The following is a 22,657-nucleotide window of genomic DNA, read 5'->3' as shown; positions in this document are numbered from 1 at the left end:
CCACCATGAGTGTTTTGGGTACATTTCCTTCTAGTCTCTTTTCTGTCCAGTGCTTGGTTGTGCACTGAGACATCCTCCTGCAACTGTGTGACTCTGTTCTTGGCCTCCTTCTCAGGTTCAGCTCTGTTCAGCTCCTTGGGGATCTCCTGTTCCACATCTCAGGAGTCACTGGGAAGATGACCACAGAAACTGCCTCTGAAGATGATAACTTCGGAACTGCCCAGTCCAACAAGGTGCGTGCCTTGTTTTGATTTTCCTCCCTCTGCTGATGGTACGAAGACTCCCTGGCACTCACACTGTGGAGGCTTCACCACCTCGTGTTCTCTGCTTCTTTCCACTGCTGCAGGCAATCATCACTGCCCTGGGGGTAGATCGGCGGAACCGGGTGTTGGCAGGCCTGTACATGGGCCGCTCTGACACCCAGCTGGTTGTGCGGCAAGCATCCCTGCACGTCTGGAAGATTGTGGTCTCCAATACCCCCCGCACCTTGCGTGAGATCCTGCCCACCCTCTTTGGGCTCCTGCTGGGTTTCCTGGCCAGCACGTGTGCAGATAAGAGAACGGTAAGTTTCGCAGGCCTTGCTTCTGACCAAGCAGCCCCTGATGCCTCTGATGTCTGCAGAGAATGGGAGAGCCCCTAGGGTCCCCTATCTAACACGGGAGCATTTATTTATTTACTTAGTTATTCAACAAATATTTTATCATCTGCTATGTGCTAAGCAGGGGCCCAAGACCTGGGGAGATAGTGGAGAAGAAAGGCAGCCTCGTGGAGCTAGAGTCTGGTAGAGGAGATGAGTGTTAATCAAATAATCACAAAAACAGATGGAAAATGCAAGTATGGCAAGTGCTATGTGGCACTGCCAATGCTTATAACAGGTCAACCAGCTGGGGGTCAGGGAAGCCTTCTCAGAAGGAGTGATACTTGAAGACGAACGATGAGTGAGCATTAATGGGTGGGGAGGTGATGAAAGACTGTTCGGACCAAGGGACTAGTGCCTGAGATACCAAGATGGGATGTGCACAAGCCATGAGGTGGGCGGGAATGTGGCCAACAGCAGGGGCTGAACGAAGGCCTGTGCAGCTGGAGGAGAGGCCCACCAGGGCCGATGATCGCTTCTGCCAGTCCTCTTTGGCCCACTCCCAACCCCCATCCCTGGCAAGCAGATTGTGTATTTGGCTCTGAAGAAGGGTTTGCATGAGGCCTCAGAGGAGATGGGTTCTTTCCTTAAAGTGTTTATTCCAAATTCAGGTCCCCTTTCCTGGGCAAGAGCATGAGGGTTAAGTGACTTCTAGGCCACAGTTTTCGATCCAGGGAAATCGGCCCTTGACTGGGCAGCACGTGATGAGTTTCTTGGTCATATATAAGGTGCCAGCTTTTGCTTTAGGTTGTGTAGGTGTGTGTGACGCAGAGAGATCATTTTATTTTGTCATGTTTTGCAAGCACCGTGGGGGCTCTTCAGGGGTAAGAGCGTTTGGGAAAGTTAAGTCTGGCTCGGATAAAGTCTGGGAGGTTCCAGGGCCCTCATTCTGGAGTTGTGCACTGGGTGCTCTGGGGTTTGCAGGGAGTCGATGTCCTGACTTGAGCTCTGCCGACAGATTGCAGCCAGGACACTGGGAGATCTCGTCCGGAAGTTAGGGGAGAAAATCCTACCTGAGATCATCCCCATCCTTGAGGAAGGCCTGAGGTCTCAGAAGAGTGACGAGAGGCAGGGCGTGTGCATTGGGTTGAGCGAGATCATGAAGTCCACCAGCCGGGACGCCGTGAGTATCTCCTCAGGGCCCCGCAGGTCCTGCACCTGACTCAGAGGGCCAGGGAGGTTATAGGACAAACTGCACCACTAGCGACACCCTCAGGGACATGCGAACCTCGCTCCAGAGGGCGTTGCTGGCAGCGGGGTGCTGGCGGGGCCGCAGTGCATTGGAATTTCCCTCTCAGCTTTCCCATCGGTTTTACAGGCTATAAGATCTAAGCGATTTAGAGGCCTAGAGTAGCTTTTGGAGATTGGAGATAGTCTTTCCCTCAGCACTCCTGAGGTTGCTCCAGAGTAATCCTTTTGTGTCACTACATCAGTTCAGTTAACACGTGTGGTGCACTTAACGGAGAGAGGAGGTGCGCGTGTGTGAGTGGTGGAGGGTGGCGGAGAGCAGGAGGGCGTGCTTGTTCTCAGAGGGAGCGGAGTAGATGAGAGTGAGTACCCAGTGGGTGGAAACGCATTGTCTCCAGCAATGAGACTGTTTCCATAGCAGCTGCATTCAAGAGGGTTGGAGTCCTTTTCACTGACCCTACTTTTCTACGGTAATTGATCCTCCAAACATTGATCCTCCCCAACATGGGGAGTAGGTTGAGAGTAGGCATAGGGCTCTCGATTGGGATGAAAGCACCAAAGCGATGAATGGGTGGCGAGTCAGAAATTCGAGCACATAGCCAGTTGCTCAGCCTGAAAAGCCTCGTCTGATTTACAGGATCCTTCTCCCCCTGTGTGTATCAGTATACATACTACATTTGGGGTTTTATATTTGCATTTTTCAAAGAATAAAGGTAAATTCTGTCAGCAAAAGAGCTGTGATTCATTAAATAGTAAGTGCCCCAAAGGCTGCGGCCTTGCTGGTGGCCATGTTCATATTCAGTCCTTAGATTCATAGGGGGCGTTGCTTTGGTGGAATTGGTTGCAGAGGCAACAGAGCTGTCATTGGCCCCGTTGCAGACGCAAAGACTTCATAAGGAAGCAAGTTTTTTTTAATTTCAATTTTTATTTTATTTTTATTTTTTCATTTATTTATGGTTGCACTGGGTCTTTGTTGCTGCGCCTGGGCTTTCTCTCGTTGCGTCGAGTGGGGGCAACTCTTTGTTGCAGTGCACGGGCTTCTCATTGCAGTGAGAAGCTTCTCTTGTTGCGGAGCACGGGCTCTAGGTGCGTGGGCTTCAGTAGTTGTGGCACGCGGGCTCAGTAGTTGTGGCTCGCAGGCTCTAGAGCACAGGCTCAGTAGTTGTGGCACACGGGCTTAGTTGCTCTGTGACACGTGGGATCTTCCCAGACCAGGGCTCGAACCCGTGTCCCCTGCATTGGCAGGTGGATTCTTAACCACTGCGCCACCAGGGAAGTCCCAGGGAGCAAGTATTTCAGTTGAGACTTGAAGAAGGACTTGGAGTTTCCTAAGAGGATGAGCAAAAGAGTCTGGGGAGTGGAGGCCACATCACTAGGGTCCTCGCCATGAGAAGGAGTTTGGAGTTCCTGTAGGAGACCAGAGTATTTGGAGAACTTGCCGAAAAAAGCAGGCTATTAATTATTAAGTCTGGTGAAGGCTCCTTGGGAATAGATTACGCAGCCTCTCTGCTTTTTCATACTTGTACATTTCCACAGAAACCATCTAAGTTAAAAAAAAAAAAAGTCAAGCCCAGGGAGCAGCGGTGGCCTGGCTGGGCCAGAGGTCCTCACCGCCCCCCCTGCTTATTTCCTCTCCCTCTGCCACGTCGGGTTCAGTACACCTGTACCATTGCAGGTGCTATATTTCTCCGAGTCCCTTGTGCCCACGGCAAGGAAGGCCTTGTGTGACCCGCTGGAGGAGGTCAGAGAGGCGGCGGCCAAGACCTTTGAGCAGCTGCACTCCACAATTGGCCACCAGGCTCTGGAGGACATCCTCCCGTTTTTACTGAAGCAGCTGGTGAGTGGCTCTGCCCCACACCTACCAGTCGGGCTTTTACCATCTCTGTAGAGGCAACACGCAGGGGGCTGATTCTGCCAAGGCAGCCGCAGTGTGGGCCCCAGAGGGAGTGGGTGCACAGGATGGGATTTGGCTCTGGGCTTCTCCTTTGACAGTCAGTCCGTGTGGGTGCAGAGGGAGGAAGGGAGGAGAGTGGAGAAGGACGTTGGCGCCGGCCGGTCCAAGGCAGCGGAGGTGGAGACAAGAGCCGGCTCCTGAACATTGCCCCCAATGCCCCTCTGCAGGATGATGAGGAGGTGTCAGAATTTGCCTTGGATGGTCTGAAGCAAGTGATGGCCATCAAGAGCCGTGTGGTGTTGCCCTACCTCGTGCCCAAGGTAAGTCCCAACATGTGGCAACCCCTCTGGCCCAGAAGCCACAGCCACATCACTGTTCCCCGGGCCTGCGTGAAGGCCAGCTCTGCACTCAGCTGCTGGGGGAGGCTGGTGACTCTTGCAGTGGGATGGGATCTCCCAGAGCCTAGCGCCGCGGCCAGCACGGGGCAGCACCCATTGAGTTGCTGTTCATCGTTCCACAGCTGACGACCCCACCTGTCAATACCCGGGTGCTGGCTTTCCTTTCGTCTGTGGCAGGCGACGCCCTGACCCGTCATCTTGGCGTGATCCTCCCGGCGGTCATGTTGGCCCTGAAGGAGAAGCTGGGGACTCCAGCTGAGCAGCTGGTGAGTGTCACAGTCACTCCTGCAGGCTCTCTGACCCTGCCCCATCCTGTCCTGTCCTGTCCTGGAGGAGCTGTGCTCAGCTGAGGCATCCCCTGTGGTTTTAGGAGATGGCCAACTGTCAGGCTGTGATCCTCTCGGTAGAGGATGACACCGGGCACCGGATCATCATCGAGGATCTGCTGGAAGCCACCCGCAGCCCTGAAGTGGGCATGAGGCAGGCTGCTGCCATCATCCTCAACATCTATTGTTCCCGCTCAAAGGTGGACTACACTAGCCACCTGCGGAGCCTGGTCTCAGGCCTGATCCGCCTCTTCAACGACTCCAGCCCTGTGGTTCTGGAGGAGAGCTGGGATGCCCTCAATGCCATCACCAAGGTGAGGAGCTGTGGACCCCACAGCCAGCTTCTGATTGTGGACAATTCCAGGCGCTTATAAGACTAGACTCCTAAGGCCCCCCATGTACCTATCAGCCAGCTTCAGCATCTGTCGATTCGTGGCCAGTCTTATCTGTACTCCCACACACACCTTTCTGCCTGCTATATTGTTTTGAAACAGTCTTGAGAGGGCTTTACCTAGAACTCTGACATCCTCTCTGCTTTTTCCCGGCTTCCCACAGAAACTGGATGCTGGCAACCAGCTGGCACTAATTGAGGAACTACACAAAGAAATCCGGCTCATAGGGAATGAGAACAAAGGCGAACACGTGCCAGGGTTCTGCCTTCCAAAGAAGGTAAGCCAGGGCCCGTGCAGGGTGCGGCAGGCGTGCGGCCTTCCTCTGCCTTCCCCTTGGGTCCCAGGAGGTGGGGCCGCTGGAGCAGCCCGTGTGTTAATCTGGCTTAGTGCTCTAGGTGCCATTCTGCACCTTCACAGACAGCGTGTTTCTTCCCCGTGGTAGCCTCATGGGGACAGGGTTCATCATCTTCGGTTTAAGTGGTGGAAGCCACCTCAGACAGAGTGAGTGAGTGACAGCAGCGCAGGTACCTTGTGTGGTAGGCCTGCTGGGACTCTGCTCTTCTTGTCACTGTCGAGACTGTTCCCCAGCCAGCACCATCTCAGGCTGTGACCCTGGCGGCCTGAATCGATCTCTCATGGAGTTGAGGAGAGGATGGCTAACAGGAGCTCCTTGCTTCGGGTGGGAGACACCTGGGCCCAGAACCTTTGAGATTTGACTCTCAGGTGTGGTTCTCTTGTCAGGGAGTAACCTCCATCCTTCCAGTGTTGCGGGAGGGTGTCCTGACTGGCAGCCCAGAACAGAAAGAAGAAGCAGCCAAAGCTTTAGGCCTGGTGATCCGCCTGACCTCAGCTGATGCCCTGAGACCCTCCGTGGTCAGCATCACTGGCCCTCTGATTCGCATCCTGGGGGACCGGTTCAGCTGGAACGTGAAGGCGGCTCTGCTCGAGACACTCAGCCTTTTGCTGGCCAAGGTGAGCGACTGATGAGTTCACGCTCTCGGTCCATTCAGGCCTTAGAGAATGGATCTGTGTGCAGGACGCTGGCACACGGTGTCCCATGGAGGCGGGGTGACAGCTTATCATGGGGAATCGGCAGAGCAGAGGGAGTTAAGACTTTGGAGTCAAGACTCACCGCACGTGGTCAATTCCAGGTCCGCCACTTGGTAGCTGTATGGCCAGAATGACCTTGGGAAAGTTATGCAGCCTCTGAGCCTGTTTCCTCACCTGCGTTTTGAGAGTACTAAGACTGCTTGCCTCTCGAAGGGCGGTGTGACACAGAGCTCAGATAAAATAACATCGGGCATGAGGCCTGACACATTCTAAGCACTCGACACACCAGTGCGTGTTAATTGCTATTATTTATAAATGGGTCAAATCACAAAATCCAGGGCCACGTAAATACAATTAAAACCTTGTTCAAAAACCTTTCCCTACTTTATGACCACCTCATAAATGAGGTGAAAAGAATCTGAGGAGAGAATGAAAAGGAAGTCTGAGAGCAACTGCAGTTAACTTCAGTTTTTGCCCAAAGTGTCAGAAGCAAAGATTGAACACGTTAACTGTTTCTGATGTTTTACAGTGTAATAATTAAGCCCTTTGGATTTAAAAAAGCATAAACAGCCAGGATTTGTTGTTGTTAAAAAAAAAAAAATTCTTACTTGAGGTTTGGAAACAAAAGCAAGCTTAAAATTTGTAGCTTTTTCCTTTTGGGAGAAAAGTGTGGGGAGCAACTTCCCAGATAAAAAATGGGATCGTGAGCATCAGCCTCATTCTGTAGGAAATTGAGTCTTTTATTTTTCTTTTAAATTAAGTATCATCTTTACATTCTGTGCTGTTCTTTTCTGTGTTTTTTTTTTTTTTTTTTTTTTTTTAAACTATGTGTACAAATGGAGCCCTTCCCTCCTGGAATTTGTCCCTCAGGCCACAAGCCAGGTGCCACCCATAGGCAGGTGGTTCCCACCGCAGGTTTGCCAGCTTCACTCTGTGGTCTGCCTCCCAGCTGCCTGCAAAACCCCGACCCCAGTATCTCCAAACCTTAATTGGCATTGAACCTCTAAACAGCTACTTTGATTTTTCCCATTTAGCAATAAGTAAATCTTTCGTCTTGGACCCATCTGTATTTTGTCACAACTGTGCCTGTTTTTCTATGTGTGGTCGGGGATTAGACTGGATTGTTAATGAGGGGGCGCACATGTGTACAGGGATGACCTTCTGAGGCCATCTGTTTCATAGGATTGTTCTGAAGGCTGAACGTTAAATGCTCAGTAGATGGTACCTGCCCTTACACACCTGGTCCGTTTCCCTTTCTTTGCACTAAAATGTTCTTCCATGGTACTGACAGCGTCTCCCGGCCTGCTCTAGTGTGTTCGGAGACAAGGGTTTCGAGTCACTTGTCCACGTGGACAGGGCTTCACTAAGCCAAGTCCACGGCTCCCTTGGTGGTGGTGCTGGTGATGGTGGTGGTGCTGGGGGTGGTGCTGGGGGTGCTGCTGCTGGTGTCATCCTCCGCCTCTGCCTCCTCCCAGTGCAGCGCAGGATGCTGAAAATGGAAGAGGAGACTGAGTGTAACCTCTCTGTGCTGGGCGCCCCTGTCTTAACGGGACATCTATTCCTGGCCTATGTGTGGGAGCCAGGGCAGCTTATGGTGGTTTGTGATCATTTGTTTTCGTGCCTATAGTGCACTGTGGCCCTGGACTCCACCTCAGCGGTGCTTTTGGGTGTGGGTCTCTCCAACAGGTTGGGATTGCCCTGAAGCCCTTCCTGCCCCAGCTGCAGACCACTTTCACCAAAGCCCTGCAGGACTCTAACCGGGGCGTGCGCCTGAAGGCTGCTGATGCGCTAGGGAAGCTCATCTCCATCCATATCAAGGTGGATCCTCTCTTCACAGAGTTGCTGAACGGAATCCGGGTCATGGAGGACCCGGGTGTCAGGTGAGGCCCTGGTGGAGAGAGCCGTGGCCGTGGGGAGGCCGGGCAGCTCCTGAAGCAGCCCGGGCCCTGCCTGTGCGGCGGGAGCAGTGGTGAAGGAGAGCCAGGTTTTAAGTTGGGTGCACTGGTTCTGTAGGGACACCATGCTTCAGGCCCTGAGGTTTGTGATTCAGGGAGCAGGGGCCAAAGTGGACGTGGTTATCCGGAAGAGCATCGTCTCGCTCCTGCTGAGCACGCTGGGACATGACGAGGTACAGCGGCAGGTGGACGCGGGGCTGGGGGGCTCGGCTGGTTTCCCTTCTCTTTCCTTTGGTTGGCATCTCTGCTTTGTGTTAGAAGAACTTGGTCAGTAGTGATAATCACTCCCAACATTCGTATCACTCTGTGGTTTACCACGCCTCTGGTAGTGAGGGAGACAAGGCGCGTCTTGATATCGATATTGATATCCATGATATGTTGTATAGATAAGGAAAGTAAGGTTTTTAAAGTCCCAGGTCTCTCATTCATTTGTTCTCTAGTCTTAAACAAGTCACTTTCCCTCTCTGCCCCTCATTTCCCCAGTTGTAAAGTGAAGAGTTTCGTTTATTGGTTCAGGAAACATTTGCTGAGCCGAAGGGCCTAGCCCAGAGGTGAATGAAGCGTGGGCACAGCCCTCAGGAAACTGTCTGGTGTCTGTCCAGGTGGGAGGGCTTAGCATTGTTTGAGAGGGTGAGACTCACTTGGGGCTGCACCCTAGCAAGTGGTAGAGTCAAAATCAGGACCTGAGCCCCGTGACTCCTGGTTCTGTTCCGATGCCGTTACTGTAGCCCTTCCTGACCCCGTCTAGAAGCATTTGCGAAGTACCCCTTGACAGCCCAGTGCTGTGGCGGGCCCAGGAGGGCTTGAGTCTCTGAGAAGAATTTTCTCTTTGCCCTCTGACAGCCCTCTGCTGCGTGGCCAGATGTACACTGTGGGGCTGATCTCTGGAGAGAGGCCTCTGGGTTCACATGGAGCTACACCCCGTTGTCTGCCCACACACGGGGCTGGTTATCACGGCCCTCCAGCTGAGACCCTGGCCTTCTCTGGGGTACAGATGGGAGACTCTACCTTCTTCTGGTCACAGTCTGTCAGGGTTTTTATAGGGCCATGCACAGTGCAAGCAGAAGTTAGTATGTAAACCAATTTACATTTCACCACAATGGAGCTTAAAATAGATCCCGTTGGGGAGAGTGGCTGTCGTGTCAGAGAGAGCCAGCTTTAGCCTTGCTTGGCACCTGGGCAGGGAGCTCAGAGGCCCAAGGTGCTGGCCAACCACCCTCTCCCTCAGAACTTGCGCTGGATCGAAGGTGGCAATCCAGAGTGCCAGGCCAGCTGATGCCTCCCCGTGGGCCCTTGAGGCTCTGGTTGTTTGTTTGTTTTGTTTTGGGGGAGGCACGCCAAGTTGGCACTTCCTAATACTGCAGCACATAACCTGAATCCACCGTGTGGTGTCCCGTAGTTAGCTGGCAGGGAGAGCAGCAGGGAGCTGCTTATGTACGTGGCTTTGGTTTTGACACAAAACACTCGGCCTTTACCTATTGCCTTGGGCTGATCAGCTCTTCAGTTTGACTTCCCGGGACAAACCTGAGTAATGTCGGGGCAGCAGGGAGTCTCTCTGGACATAGGCGGACACATGAGCGGCTCGGGGGTGGGTGTGGAGTTGGGGGTAGAGCTCCAAGAGGTCCTCTGACCGCCTTTCCTGGGCACTGTGGGCGGGAGCTCGCACGCCTCCCCGCCTCACAGGGCTGTTGATAGTAACTGAGATAATAAATATGAAGCATTCAGGCTTGTAAGAAGAAAGGTGCTGTGTAAATATAGTTATTATTGCTATTATGATGATGACTAACGTATGCACACAGGCTGGAGTTCTCTAAAATTAAGTGCTGGGTGTGTAATTTTTAACACGGCACCGAGTGGCAGCTGCAGTGAGTGGCAGTCCCGCTCTGGCGGTGGGAGCATGAGTGCCTGGAGGGAGGACTGGACTTAGGGTCCGCCTTCCTTCCACCGTGGTTCCCGCGGAGCCCGTGAGGGCTTGCATCCCCATTCACTGCCTTCTCTGCTCCATCAGGACAACACTCGCGTCTCCTCGGCCGGGTGCCTGGGGGAACTGTGTGCCTTTCTGACGGAAGAGGAGCTCAGTACTGTTCTTCAGCAGTACTTGCTGGGTAGGCCTCTTGTGTCCACGGGGGGCTTCCTTTTCAGGGCCTCTCTGTCTCCCCTTCCCCTCAGAGGGTCTTCTGGCAGCGGGACCACCCTCTCCTTGGAAATTCAGCTGTTAAAACAAAATGGAGTTTCTGGGGGTCCTGCAGCCCCGAGTGTTTCTGCTCCAAGAACACAAGCTACAGTCTGGAGCGGTTTGTGAGGGATGGCTGCTTGACGTCCACTCGGGGCAGGGAGGTCCGTGTGCAGCGTGGACTGGGGTTTCCGCCAGGCTCCGAGCTGGCACATGAGTCTCAGGTCGGGGAGGTGGGCTTCGTGGGTGGTGGGCCATGCTGTGAGGTGCGGGTTGACCCCAGTGTGTCCTTGCACCCAGCGGACGTGTCCGGCATCGACTGGATGGTTCGGCACGGGCGGAGCCTGGCTCTCTCCGTGGCTGTGAATGTGGCTCCCAGCAGACTCTGTGCAGGCAGATACAGCAGTGAAGTTCAGGACATGATCCTCAGCAATGCCATGGCAGACAGGGTAAGGCTTTGGGGCAGCCAGACTCGGTGGCCAGAGACCTGGGTTCAAATTTTACCTTTGCCAGTAACTTACTGTGCCCTTGGACCAGTACTTGATCTCTCTGGGCCCCAGTTTCATCACCTGAACAGTGAGGAGTTCGGGTTGGAGCATCTAGAGGTCCCTTGTAGGTCAGAAGGTCTCTGATTCCTGACCTGGGAACTAGTGACTTGGGCTTGGTTCATCTGCCTCACAGCCACGGCAGGCCCTCTCCATGAGAGCTGCCGGGGGGTGGGGACTGGTGGGGAAGAGCCAGGGTCCCCGGGAAGTCCTGGGGAAGGGCTGGTGCCTGGCCCCGCTGCCCCGAGGACGGAGCCGGAGGCCACCCCGTCTAGCTCTCTCCTCTCTCCACAGATCCCCATTGCTGTGAGCGGGGTCCGGGGCATGGGCTTCCTGATGAAGCATCACATCGAGACAGGAGGAGGACAGCTGCCAGCCAAACTCTCCAGCCTGTTCATTAAGGTGAGGAGGACAGCTGCCAGCCAAACTCTCCAGCCTGTTCATTAAGGTGAGCAGGGCAGCCAGGCTTGTGAGAAGGACCCGTGACCAAAGAACACCAGAAGTGTGTCCTCTGTATTCTAGGAGCTCTCCATGGATAGCCTGTGGCATCTCTGAGCCCATAGGGCTGGAATGCAAAATGGTCGTGTGTGAGTTTTTCTCTGGAGGAGTGCCCAACTTTTTTTTTTTTTTGCCCAACTTTTTGTCAGAATGTCAAATAGACCTATGACCCCAAATCATGTTAAGAACCTCTATTTTAGGCATTCTTCCTAGGCACACCAATTTTGCAAACTTTGGGACAGACCTGGGTTCAAATCTTAATAAACCTTCTCTTCCCTGCCTGCCTTTAGCAGGCATGACACTTACTAGTGTGGCTGTTATGGTGGCTGCGAGACCCAAGGAAGAAAGCTGGGGAGACTGACGGCGAGGCCCCAGCCCCTGTGTAATAGAGCACGCTTCTCAAACGGTTGTGTGCACGCAAGACAGAACCAGAGCCTCCATGCTAAGAGATGTGGCCAAGCCTGAGACCCTGCCTTTGTAACCAGCTCCCAGGCAATGTCAGTGCTGCTGGTGCACTGACCTCGCTCTGAGTAGTGAGGTTCCCAAGGCCGACTGCACCACCCTGCAGGCACCCACAGTGGAGAGTTTACAGGGCCCCGATTAGATTGAGCCTGTATGACGGCATCGCCCTGCATGCAGCTTTTATCAGCGTTTATTACTTGATGACCTGCTGTGCGCCCGGCCGGGCTAGACCCTGAAGGTGTAGAGGTGAACAGGGCAGACAAGATCTCTGGAGGTGGAGGTACACAAAAAGCCTGTGGGAAGGCTGTGATTTAGAAAGGGCTGTCGGGGAGACCTCTAAAGGCTGACATTTGAGCTGAGCCCTGAAGGATGAGAAGGAACCAACTAAGCGAGGATCTGGGCCACGCACGTCCCGGGCAGTGGGACCAGCCAGTGCAGAGGCCCGAGGCAGGAAGCAACATGGTGTGTTTGCAGAAGCTGAATGCCCACGTGGGCCGAGAGTGGTGAGCAAAGGAGAGACTGGCATGAGATGAGGTGGAAGAGAATAGGGTCCGAATCACACCTGGTTATTACCCTCCCACAGTGGGGATGGCATCGGAGGGGAGCAGTGAGGTCAGTTTCCACGATGAAGAGAGTGTCAGGGCAGAGTCTGGGCTGCTTTGAGAGACAGACTGGATGTGCCTGGCTGAAAGCCTGCGCTCCTCTTCATAGTGTCTGCAGAACCCATCCAGTGACATCAGGCTGGTGGCTGAGAAGATGATCTGGTGGGCAAACAGGGACCCGCTGCCTGCCCTGGACCCCCAGGCCATCAAGCCCATCCTGAAGGCTCTTCTTGACAACACCAAGGATAAAAACACCGTCGTCAGGGCCTACAGCGACCAGGCAATCGTCAACCTCCTCAAGATGAGGCAGGGAGAAGAGGTGTTTCAGGTGGGAATCCGGGACTGGCGTGCCTCCCCTGGGCGTCTGTGGACACTGGCCTTGCAGGCCTTCTGCATGACAGTGTTTAAGCATCACTCTTCACTGCCACCTGTCCGTATGCATGAGTGTTGACAGGCAGATTGTAGTCAAGTGACAGGTCTGGTGCCTAAAAACACTTTACTCCTGAGGTGTTCAGACTTCTTTCAGCAGCAGAGCCCCTTCTTCAAATAGACTCTCACGTGGCACACAGCCCTACAACAGATCCCACAGTGCTGCCCGTTGAGGCCCAGAGTCCTGTCACTCAGTCCCCTGCCCGCTGAGCAACCTTTTAAGCACTGAACAATACCTCACCACGTGAAAGGCGTGATGAGTGGTTGTCTTGGCTTTCCCTGGATCCATCTGATTCCCTTATTTTGCCAGATTCCACCTCAGTGGTTCTAGTCCTGGGTTAACGTTCATTTTTGTCTTTGATTGGAGAAATCTGAAGCCTTATTTCTGACTTCATCTCCTCGTTTCCATCTTCCCCCCAGTCCCTCTGCAAGATCCTGGACGTGGCCAGCTTGGAGATGCTGAATGAATGCAACCGAAGGTCTCTGAAGAAGCTGGCCAGCCAGGCCGACTCCACCGAGCAGGTGGACGACACCATCCTGACCTGACAGACCTGGGCCTGTCCACTGGGCTCTGCATCAGCATTTCAGCTCCACCTCTTTGTTCAATGTTTTCATTTTTGGAAATACGTTTGTTCTGATGGGGCGCTTAGGAGATGGTGTTCCAGAAAGTATTTTAATATATCAGCAGACCACAGCCAAAGCCTTAAATCAAACCCACACACAACTGAAAATTGCCTCCTCCATCTCTCACCCTTTTCTTTGGAGATGAGAAGAAAAAGCACATGGGTGGGCCTCACCCAGTGGTAGCCAAGAGCTGCTTGTCCGCTCTGCATGGCTAGGTCTGGAACAAGGAGGCTCAGACTTCAGCTTCCTGGTCTCCTGTGCTTGAGCTCTGGTCCCAGGGCCAGTGCTGCCAACCTTTGCCTAGATCCTGAGGGGCACAGAACCGTGGAGGTGTGCCCAGTGTGGTGTGCCTTGGCGTGGCTTTTCAGCATTGTGTAGCCCAACTGGATCTGACCCTCCAGGTGCCAGTGACACACACATAGCCCTAGCAGTTCGCAAGTCGGGAGAGGGGTATAGATTTAAATGCAGGTGGTTTGAAGGAGGGATGTTTAATAAAGGCTTTGATTTAATCTTGATAAGCAGATTTTAAAAACCTCCAAACATCCACTAAACATGAAGCTTCCTACATCAGGAACAAGGTAAGACTTGCAGCTGTTTTCATAAGCACAGGCAACAGTGTGATTTCTGGGCATCTCTCTCCTGCTCTTGAAGTCTTGTAGATATCTACAGCCTTCTCTGTCCTGAGGTCGGGTATCAAGAGGGGTGCAGCCAGGCCTGTGTTCTCACCTGCTGTGGAGGTTACAGGGGTCGAATTCGCCACCTCCCTGCTCTGTCCTGACTCAGACCGGTAGGGAGCTTCTGGGAGTCAAGTTTTAAAGAGAAACTCTTCCCCTCTGTGAATAAGAACAAACCACGTTCCTGTAATCAGAATTGCCAGAGGAAACCAAAGTTGCAGTTCAGCATCTGCCTCCTTTATGAATGACTTCCTTCCTCCCAGTTCTTAGAAGGCTCGTGATCCAAGCGTCCTGTCTGACGGAGCACGCGCCTCCGGGCCCGGAGACACAAGTGTTTCTGGCTGTTCCCCTGGTCACGATATGGAACAAACTTCTATCAAAATTTCTGGTCAGAGCTGTAAAAGGAAAATTAAACATGGTGGTCGCAAACTCACTTTATAAAGGGCCTGAAGTGCTATACCAAAAAAAGCAAGGCTTTGCTTATTAATGATGCAGCAGAGATAGAAAGTAGCCTTGTGACTCAGCACTTCTGACGAATAAGATAAGGTGACCTCTGAGACAATTGCTTTCTATGCCTGAGCCGTATATGTCACAGGACTTACTATTTTCTTGCAGCAGACATGGTCTCATCTGGCTCACTGTAAATGTAGAATCCCAGGGCTGGAAGGGACCTTGAGAGGTCAGCTGAGCCGATCCCCATAGCCAAGGCAGCCAATGGTTACAGCTCTGGTAGCCATGGTAACTGTTCTCTGCTTCTGGGATTCAGATGGTCATCAGCGTCCTCCCAGCTGCCTGGGGCATATGTCCAGCAAACCGTCTGCATATGCAGTCACCTCTGCAGTTAGCTGTGGGGAGGCAGATGAAGTTCCTATGTGAGGGGGCATGGGCTGGGAGACCTCTTTTAAGCCCCTGAGGTAAGTCTTCAGTGTTCCTCTAGACTCTTAGAGGCTTATGTCCACCTCTGGTGTTCAGTCCCCAGTCTGAAGTTGGGAGGGGAGCCTGATGTACTTAGAGGTGGAAGACACTCAGCAAAATCCAAAGGAAAAACACCAGTTCCGGTTCCAGAAACTGGAGGAGGATGAGATCTCTCTGTTCAGGATAGACGGGTAAAAGTTGATTTACAGACGGAGATAACTCAGAGGCTCCCCGAGCATACTGAATTGTATTTCCTGAGTCTGGAAGGAGGGTGTGAGCTCCCAGGAGACGAGCTGTGAAGGGCTGTCACAGCCATGACGGTGGAGCAGGCAAAGGGCACTCCGTCAGGCCAGAGTCATAGCAGTCCTGAAGACGGCTGCCCAGACGGAACGAACATCCTGGAGGAAATGGAGCTTGGCTGCAGAGAACAAAGCTATTTGCCCTGGTGGTTGGTTTAGCCTTGGACGAGTCGCCCAGCACTTCTAGGCCAATTTTCTCATCTGTATAATGAGGAATTTGGAGTGGAAGCTCTCAATATGTCTTAAAGTTATCTTTTGGGGGTTAATAGTAATTTTAACAGATTACATTTGGCCTTTTTTTCACTTAATCCACTCAACCTATGGAGTAGTTTCTCTTATTATTGTTTTCCTGAGGAGGAAATTGAGGCACAGAGAAGTCACAAGGCTAATAAGTGGCGGTCTGTCCCCAGAGCCATTCACATCCTTAGCCTTTCTCTTATTCCTACTGAACTGGCTAGTTGGGCACAAACACCTGCCACTCTTTAAGACTGGCGCCTGCAGGCCTTTCACATCCTGCAGCACATGAGGTGAAGTGCTGAGGCGGCTGCAGGTGACTGGCCCGGGGCCTGAGCCACCCCAGGCCTCCCCCAGCAGCTCTGCGGGCTGACCCATACCTCACCCCGTGTACAGGACCCTTGCTGTCTTTAGAAAGACATTTCTAAGACTTTCGTGATCCTCTAGAGAGGGGACTCCTGTCTTTCTCTGCCATGTGTTTGAAAGACAGTGACAAAATGGTGTGCCTTTAGCTAATCCAGGGAAAACTAAACTGAGCGTTCTCAACCCTGTAACTCTAGGAGCCTCTGGAATTATGGGCGTCAAGACTATTTTAAAATGTGGGGGAGTGTGACATGGTTCACGTCCCTTCTAGGAACCGAAGGTGAGTTCCCTTTGTCCCGCTGCTGTGATGCCGGAGGGCTTGGGAGAAGGGCGAGGGACCTGCAGGGTCAACACTACTTTATTGGCAGGGATTTGGGGACGTTATTTTACTGAGCGCTGATCTCAAAACAAGACAGGCAGTTGGGAATGTTTTTCTTCTAAGTGCAGTTCTGTGCAGGCTGGTCTTTAACTGCTACAAGCCTTTCTAAATAACAATAAGAAAAACAGGAACCAGCCTAACTTAAAAGATCTAGGTTCTAAAATATTTTTAAGGAAATGCAGCTATTGCTTTAAAAGTCTAGTACAGGGACTTCCCTGGTGGCGCAGTGGTTAAGAACCCGCCTGCCAATGCAGGGGATACAGGTTTGAGCCCTGGTCCGGGAAGATCCCACATGCCGCGGAGCAACTAAGCCCGTGCGCCACAACTACTGAGCCTGCCGCTCTAGAGCCTGCTTGCCCCAACTAGAGAAAGACAGCGTGCAGCAACGAAGACCCAACACAGCCAAAAATAAATAAGTTAAAAAAAAAGAAGTCTACTACAGAGCGCCCTAGTGGAGCTGCACAGACTTGGAAGTCAGGTTTAAACCTTGACCACTTCATATTAAGCCAGAGCATGTCCCCTAACCTCTCTGAGCCCATGTCCTCATCTGTACAGTGACAGTACAGGTGACAAGCCCCACAGGCTTGTCTGGAGTGAATGAGGTAACGCCCTCCATACATGGCTGGGCACGAAGGAGGTGCTGCATATGTGGATGATGTGATTAAAGTGAGGTATACTGGCAAAAAGGGACTGAACAGTGGGCACCTAGTACCATTTAAGGTGCGTCGCAAGTGTAGTGCTCTTATCCAGGGGGTAATTGCTGGACCCAGAATTTACAGATGTTAATTTTTTGAGCCTGAAGTTTGAAAAGCTATTAACTTAAAATCAGATTTTTCTTGCAGAGTGATTACTGCGTTTGAATATCTAAAACACTGAAAAAGAGGTGTGTAAGCACCTGGTTGGGGCTTCACTGTGCCTGGTCTGGAAAGCACTCCCCTGTCATTGCTGGAGCAGTGCTTTCGACAGGAGGGGCCAGGAGCCTGTCCCTGTTTTATGAGTACAGCTGAGGTATGGAAGGAAAGGAGCGTCTCTGAGGTTGTGTGGCCAGTTGGCTGCAGAACTGGAAAAAACCCACATTTCTTGATAACTCTGGTCACCAAGTCCCAGGGCCATACTATAAAAATACTTTTGGAAGGTGGATTTAACAAAAGAAACAGTCAAGTTCTTGGCGTGTGGCTCTCTGGAGTGACTAGGTTTCACCTTCAGAAGAGGTGGAGCTCAGTTATTTCACTGGGTGGTTCTGAGCTGCTAGGAGGGTTCCCTGCAGGCTGCCCTGGTGGAAGGATAGTGTTGATATTAACAAAGCTTAGGAAACTAGAAAAACTGGTCCAAGGATTATTAGCTCAGTGGGATTTCTGGGTGAGACTCCTGAGTGTGTCCGCATGGAAACACCAGTCACTTTGTGATGCTGCTTTGAGCTCTCTGGTTGAGATGGCAGCCTGGTTGTAAGCTACGTTAGATCTTTCTTACCATTTAGATTCCCATAAAAAAGGGAGGTGGGAAGCTGGGTGCAGCAGTATCTAACCCAGCGTTCCCCAAACATTTCTGCTTCAAGGCTCCTTCACGCTGTGAAAGGTGATGGAGGACCCCAAAGGGCTCTGGCTTATATGTAATTTGCCTACTGATACCATCTTAGACATCAAAACTGGTCAACTTTAAAAGCATTATTAATTCGTTTAAAAAGAATAAATCCATTACATATTAGCATAAATAACCATAACAAACATTTTTCCAAAACAAAAGCCATTTTATTTATTTATTTATTTATATTTTTAAATTTATTTTTGGCTGTGTTGGGTCTTTTTTTTTTTTTTAACATCTTTATTAGAGTATAATTGCTTTACAATGGTGTGTCAATTTCTGCTTTATAACAAAGTGAATCAGTTATACATATGTCCCCATATCTCTTCCCTCTTGCATCTCCCAAAAGCCATTTTAATGAGGAGAGTGGCATTGCTCTGCATTTTTGCAAGCCTCTTCACTTCTGGATTCTCATGTCTCCTTCTGCATTCAGTCTGTTGCAATGTCACATATCATGCAGGCGCTGGAAAACTCCACTGTACACTTGTAAGGAATGAGTGGAAAAGGCAAATGACATCTCAGTATTGTGAAAACGTTTCAACTTCACAGATCCTTTGAAAGGGTCATAGGGAGTCCTGGTGTCCCCAGCCCATACTTTGAAAACTGTGATCTAATCTCGAAGATGGGAGAAAAATCCTCCTGAAGGGTTTAGTGGGAGGGAGTCTGACCCTGAGTTATAGTGAGAGACCCCAAATTTGGCCCACACCTCACAGAATGCAAATTCCAAGAGAGTTCAACCAGATTCTTTCTTTTTTCTTTTTTTTAACCGGATTATTTCTGATGTTCCTTCTAACTCTTTAAATTATATGTGTGGTTTCACTTTAACTGAACAGAAACCAAGTGCCTACCATGTGCTAGTCCCCAGTGGATATCAGGATGGTCCCTGCAATCAAGGAACTTCATGGTCACTTGATTTGGGGGGGCTACCAAAGGGCAGGGCAAGGTGATTGCCAAGTCTCTTGATATGGCCTCAGGCATGCAGGTGAGGGGTAAAGGGCCAATTCCCAGTCCCATCAAAGGGAGAGACCAGATGGTTCCCTTTAGTCCTTCCCTCTTGGACCAGCATGTTGGACGGTGCCCCATCCCACTCCTCATTTGAAGTCCGACATTCAGCATACCTGCCCTCTCAATTCTTGTTTACACCCAATTCCCCCATTACATGATTGCAGCATATGCTTCCTCCTTCGATACCTATTTCAGCAACTATAGAATCCATTGCTGACCAGTCTGAATTGTGGATTTCACAGGTCCCTGCAGGCCTCCGCCGCACTGGCCCTCGGTCTCTCCTACTGCTACCCTGAGGCACCTCAGGCGTGAGGGTCCCTCTCCTTTACCCTCAGCCTCTGACGCCACACTTCTTTACTCTCCTCTTTGCCAGTTGAGCTTTTTGAAGTGCTCCTAACCCATCTTCCTTCCACCCTTACTGCTCAGTCCTTACTGTTCACTGGCTGCCAATCCTCTACCTACGCTATCCTGAAAAATACATTATTCACCCCACTGTTCTCACCAGTCACTCCATTTCTCTTTTCATTCACAACCAAACTTACTGAATGAACAGTATATACCCACCCCTCCACGGCATCACTTTCTGTTCTGTAAACCTGTGTACACTCCTGTCCCCCTTACTCCTTGGTTTTTCCTTTTAACACATATTTATTTGCACTCTCAGAATGTAAGCTCCACAGAAGCAGGGATTTTAAAGCCTTATTTACTGCTACATCTCCAGCTCCTCTGTCAGTGCCTGGCACACAGTAAGCCCTCAAATGTACGTTGACTCATCTTCCCCAATTGTACCATAAGCTCCCTGAGGGTGGGGCTTTGTTTTGCTCCTGTTGCCTCCTCAGTGCCTGGCACCTAGTAGGCACACAATACTTACTGAATTAGCAAAGGAATCCAGTTGTCAGGTAAATTTTGTGATTTTTATTTTATTTTTATTTTTTGGCTGTGCCACGTGGCTCGTGGGATCTTAGTTCCCTGACCAGGGATCAAACCCGGGCCCACGCAGTGGAAGTGCAGAGTCCTAACCACTGGACCACCAGGGAATTCCCTATGTGATTTTTTAAAAAACACTAATTTGGTAGATATCTTTTGCATACTATCTTTTGCATCTGTCTCTTCCTGCTGTTACCTCACACCTGGGGTTCGGCAGTAACCTTTAAAGTTCTGCAGCTGAAATCCGTCCTGCGTGCTTGCACCAGATAACTTTCCCCAAAAGATTTTGATATCGCTCCTCTGCTCAAGAACTTTCAATGCCTCCCTATTGTAGTTTCTAATGTATGAACAGGTGGTACTGCAAAGCTCATCTGTAAGCTGGCTGTTCAGAACAGTGGAACAAAGTTTCCCATCAGTGGCACATACTGCTACTTAACTCAGATCACAAAAGTTTATGTCTATTTCTAAATATAGACTTTATAATCTAGCTACCATAACATAGCTCCAGTCATTGAATTGTAGTTTAGGTAATTTAAAACAATGCTTCTAGAGGAAAATGTGCTCACAGTTTCATTTTTGGGAGCCAGGCACACATCCTGGTCTGCAGGGGATTCTCCCCCAAAGCTAAAATAGATGATCCTTATGGCTGTGACAGCAGCTATCTAAATACACCTGCCATTCACAGCTCTCTACATTCCAATTCCATCATGAAATCTTTATGATGAAATCCTTTCCCCATCATTCTAGCTGAAAGTGATAGCTCTCCTCTGAAGTCTAGGCTGCTTGACAGCTATTTTCTCTCTTGTATTGTCTTGTATATTTTATTTCTCATGAGTGTGTCTTATCTCTGATGAGACTGAAAGTTCCTGGATGGGAAAAGCTCTATCCTATAGTCTGTGGCACATAATAAATAGTGAGTACTCATTAAATGGCTACTTGAATAAATGAAGGAATTAATGCCTATTGCTTTCCAGAAGGCAGGCAAGTCAGGAGTCTGGTCTTCATAATGGCCAATTCTGTTCTACTTCTTCGAAGTATCCTACAGCCCTGATATCAGGAGGCTGCCTTGGGCATGTGTGCTCGAGTCTGCAACAGGAAATGGCCGAAAGCATGAATGAGTCAGTGGAAAATGACCTTGGTTTAACAGCATTAGTTACTGTTTATCACATGCCTATATGAGCCAGGTAATTTGCAAACATATCTCTAATCTTTATAACTATTCTGAGGAAACTGGGGCTCTGAGACATTGTGATGTGACTTTTCCAAAATCTCGAAGCTTTTAAGAGATGGAGCCAGGATTCCAAAGCATCTGAACCAAAGTCTCTCTGATTCCAGAGCAGGTTGAGAAGATGATCTAGAGTGACCTCCTGCCTCACTGGCTGGTCAGGGGAGGATGTGCTTGCCTGGGGAATACTCTGAGGCTTCTTTCTTCCCTTATACTTCCTAAAACTGTTGGATCAAAGGCGATCCCACTAACCTTTCCCAGACCAAGAAGAACCATTTTTTCAGTGATCATATGAATAGCTCCCCTCCCAGCTAGTACCTTTGGATCCCAAGTCCATATTCTTTTGTCATCACCAGGCTGATTCTCAGCTCCTGGAAAAACAACTCAAAGCTTGAGTCAGACACTCCATGTGCTGTTCAAGGATCTTCCCTGCAACACTGTTTATAATAACAAGAAATTATAAACATGAATGCCTATCAACAGCAGAGTGGTTAAATACCACCATATGATGGAGTGCCAGTACCCCGCAGCTGTGAAATGACAGAAGGTTTAAGTATGTTGTTAAAGAGAAAAGGCAACTTACATACACATGTGATTGCACAGGCAAAGAAAATTCATTGAAGGACATTTATGCATTCAGAAAATATTTGCTAAGCATTTTAAGGTATCCAAGAAACTTACTAACAGGGGTTACCTGTGAGGAGTGGGTCTGAGGGAAAAACAGTAACTTGTGCTTTTTGGTAAGCTTTTGTACATTTAAAAAAACTCCACAAGCACTATTTTGTATAAAGTCAAGATAAAAAGAAGTTTGAGAAAACAAGTAGAAATATCCAACAGGTACTTGACTAGAAAGGGACAGGGCTGTACAGAACTTATAAGTAACTTAAATTTTTTCCCTGCAGTTCTACAAATGAGGATGGCGGTAGGCGCATCCTACTTTTAGTGCAGGTAGGAACTTACTCTAAAACCGGAAAAAAAACCTAGGGCTGATGATAAACCGAATAGCGCTTAACTTCTGCGGCCCAGGTCTTCCTACCACGCGGTTTGGAGAATTATTATCTGTAGATGGTGTGCAACAGAGGCCGCGGGAGCTGCTGCCGCCGATCCCAGGGGTGCATCTTACACGCCGGGTCATTCATCTCCCAAGCTCTGCGTCAAGCTGGAAGAGACGCTGAATCTGGAACCACCCACCCCGCTTTACCAACGGGGCAACTCAGGCTTCAAGAGGTCACAGGGCTGGGATGTGACTTCGCCCCAGCGCTGACGTCAAAGGCCACACTCCTAACACGCTACGTCCCGGCTCCTGTCCTGTAAAACTCCGCAGCCTCCAGCCGCCTAGGCGTCCTGTCCACAGCCTCGGGACACGGTGGAAGGCCCGGAGCCAGCACCCCGGAGGCAGAGTCCAGACAGAAGGGAGCGAAGTGGCCGAGTCCCCAGTCCCGAGAAACCGGGAGCTCGGCCTAAGAGCCGCCCCACCGGTCACTGCCTGCCAGTCTTTCTGTCTCCACAGCGCTTGCGAGTCTTGAAGAAGCGAGTCCGTCCCGGGCCACGGCCGGGCTTCTCCGGCACTCTCGGCTTCTTGCAGTTAGGTTTCGATCGCAGCTCCGCTCTCCGAGACTTCCGGGCAGGGGGCCGCGGACGGCTGGCGGCGGCGACGTTCACAGACGGGACGCGGCGAAGACCGGTCGGCGCCCGCGAGACCCTGCCAGGACGCATGCGCCGTGCGTGAGCGCGGAGAGGGCGCGGCTGGCCGCGACCGCGGCTGCGCAGAGGCGGTGCCAGGCGCTGCGCCTGCGCAGTGGCGGGGCGGGGCGGGAAGGAGGGAGGCGGTGGCGGCGGCGGCGGCTGCTGAAGAGGAGGAGGAGGAGGGGGGAGCGGAGGG

At 51.1% G+C, this 22,657-nt stretch overlaps 1 protein-coding gene and 1 long non-coding RNA gene across 3 annotated transcripts in view; one reads left to right on the top strand and one right to left on the bottom strand.

Moving 5' to 3' along the window:
• Window positions 1–13,691, top strand: part of GCN1 (GCN1 activator of EIF2AK4) — a 56,610-nt gene extending 42,919 nt beyond the window's left edge. The window contains exons 43-58 of one of the 2 annotated variants that reach the window (XM_068562202.1): window positions 116–233; window positions 347–562; window positions 1,596–1,760; window positions 3,501–3,662; window positions 3,947–4,039; window positions 4,240–4,383; window positions 4,488–4,757; window positions 4,999–5,112; window positions 5,577–5,807; window positions 7,572–7,765; window positions 7,899–8,013; window positions 9,849–9,945; window positions 10,314–10,462; window positions 10,853–10,960; window positions 12,230–12,448; window positions 12,970–13,691. In XM_068562202.1, the coding sequence (XP_068418303.1) occupies window positions 116–233; window positions 347–562; window positions 1,596–1,760; window positions 3,501–3,662; window positions 3,947–4,039; window positions 4,240–4,383; window positions 4,488–4,757; window positions 4,999–5,112; window positions 5,577–5,807; window positions 7,572–7,765; window positions 7,899–8,013; window positions 9,849–9,945; window positions 10,314–10,462; window positions 10,853–10,960; window positions 12,230–12,448; window positions 12,970–13,095 (2,521 nt within the window). In that variant the 3' untranslated portion in view covers window positions 13,096–13,691. Of the gene's footprint in view, window positions 1–115; window positions 234–346; window positions 563–1,595; window positions 1,761–3,500; window positions 3,663–3,946; window positions 4,040–4,239; window positions 4,384–4,487; window positions 4,758–4,998; window positions 5,113–5,576; window positions 5,808–7,571; window positions 7,766–7,898; window positions 8,014–9,848; window positions 9,946–10,313; window positions 10,463–10,852; window positions 11,007–12,229; window positions 12,449–12,969 lie in introns of those variants that run through there. The other variant, XM_068562203.1, reaches the window with a different exon arrangement.
• A 5,824-nt stretch (window positions 13,692–19,515) lies between these two features.
• LOC137776743 (uncharacterized) lies at window positions 19,516–22,488 on the bottom strand. Its single transcript, XR_011076307.1, has 2 exons — window positions 21,094–22,488; window positions 19,516–20,636 (listed from the first exon to the last, which is right to left on the bottom strand). It is a non-coding gene; the product is annotated as an uncharacterized lncRNA (long non-coding RNA).
• Between the last annotated feature and the right edge of the window lie 169 nt (window positions 22,489–22,657).

Source organism: Eschrichtius robustus, chromosome 14, assembly GCF_028021215.1.
Source record: "Eschrichtius robustus isolate mEscRob2 chromosome 14, mEscRob2.pri, whole genome shotgun sequence".
In the NCBI taxonomy this organism is placed as follows: domain Eukaryota; kingdom Metazoa; phylum Chordata; class Mammalia; order Artiodactyla; family Eschrichtiidae; genus Eschrichtius; species Eschrichtius robustus.
This window is presented reverse-complemented; position numbering and strand designations above follow the sequence as displayed.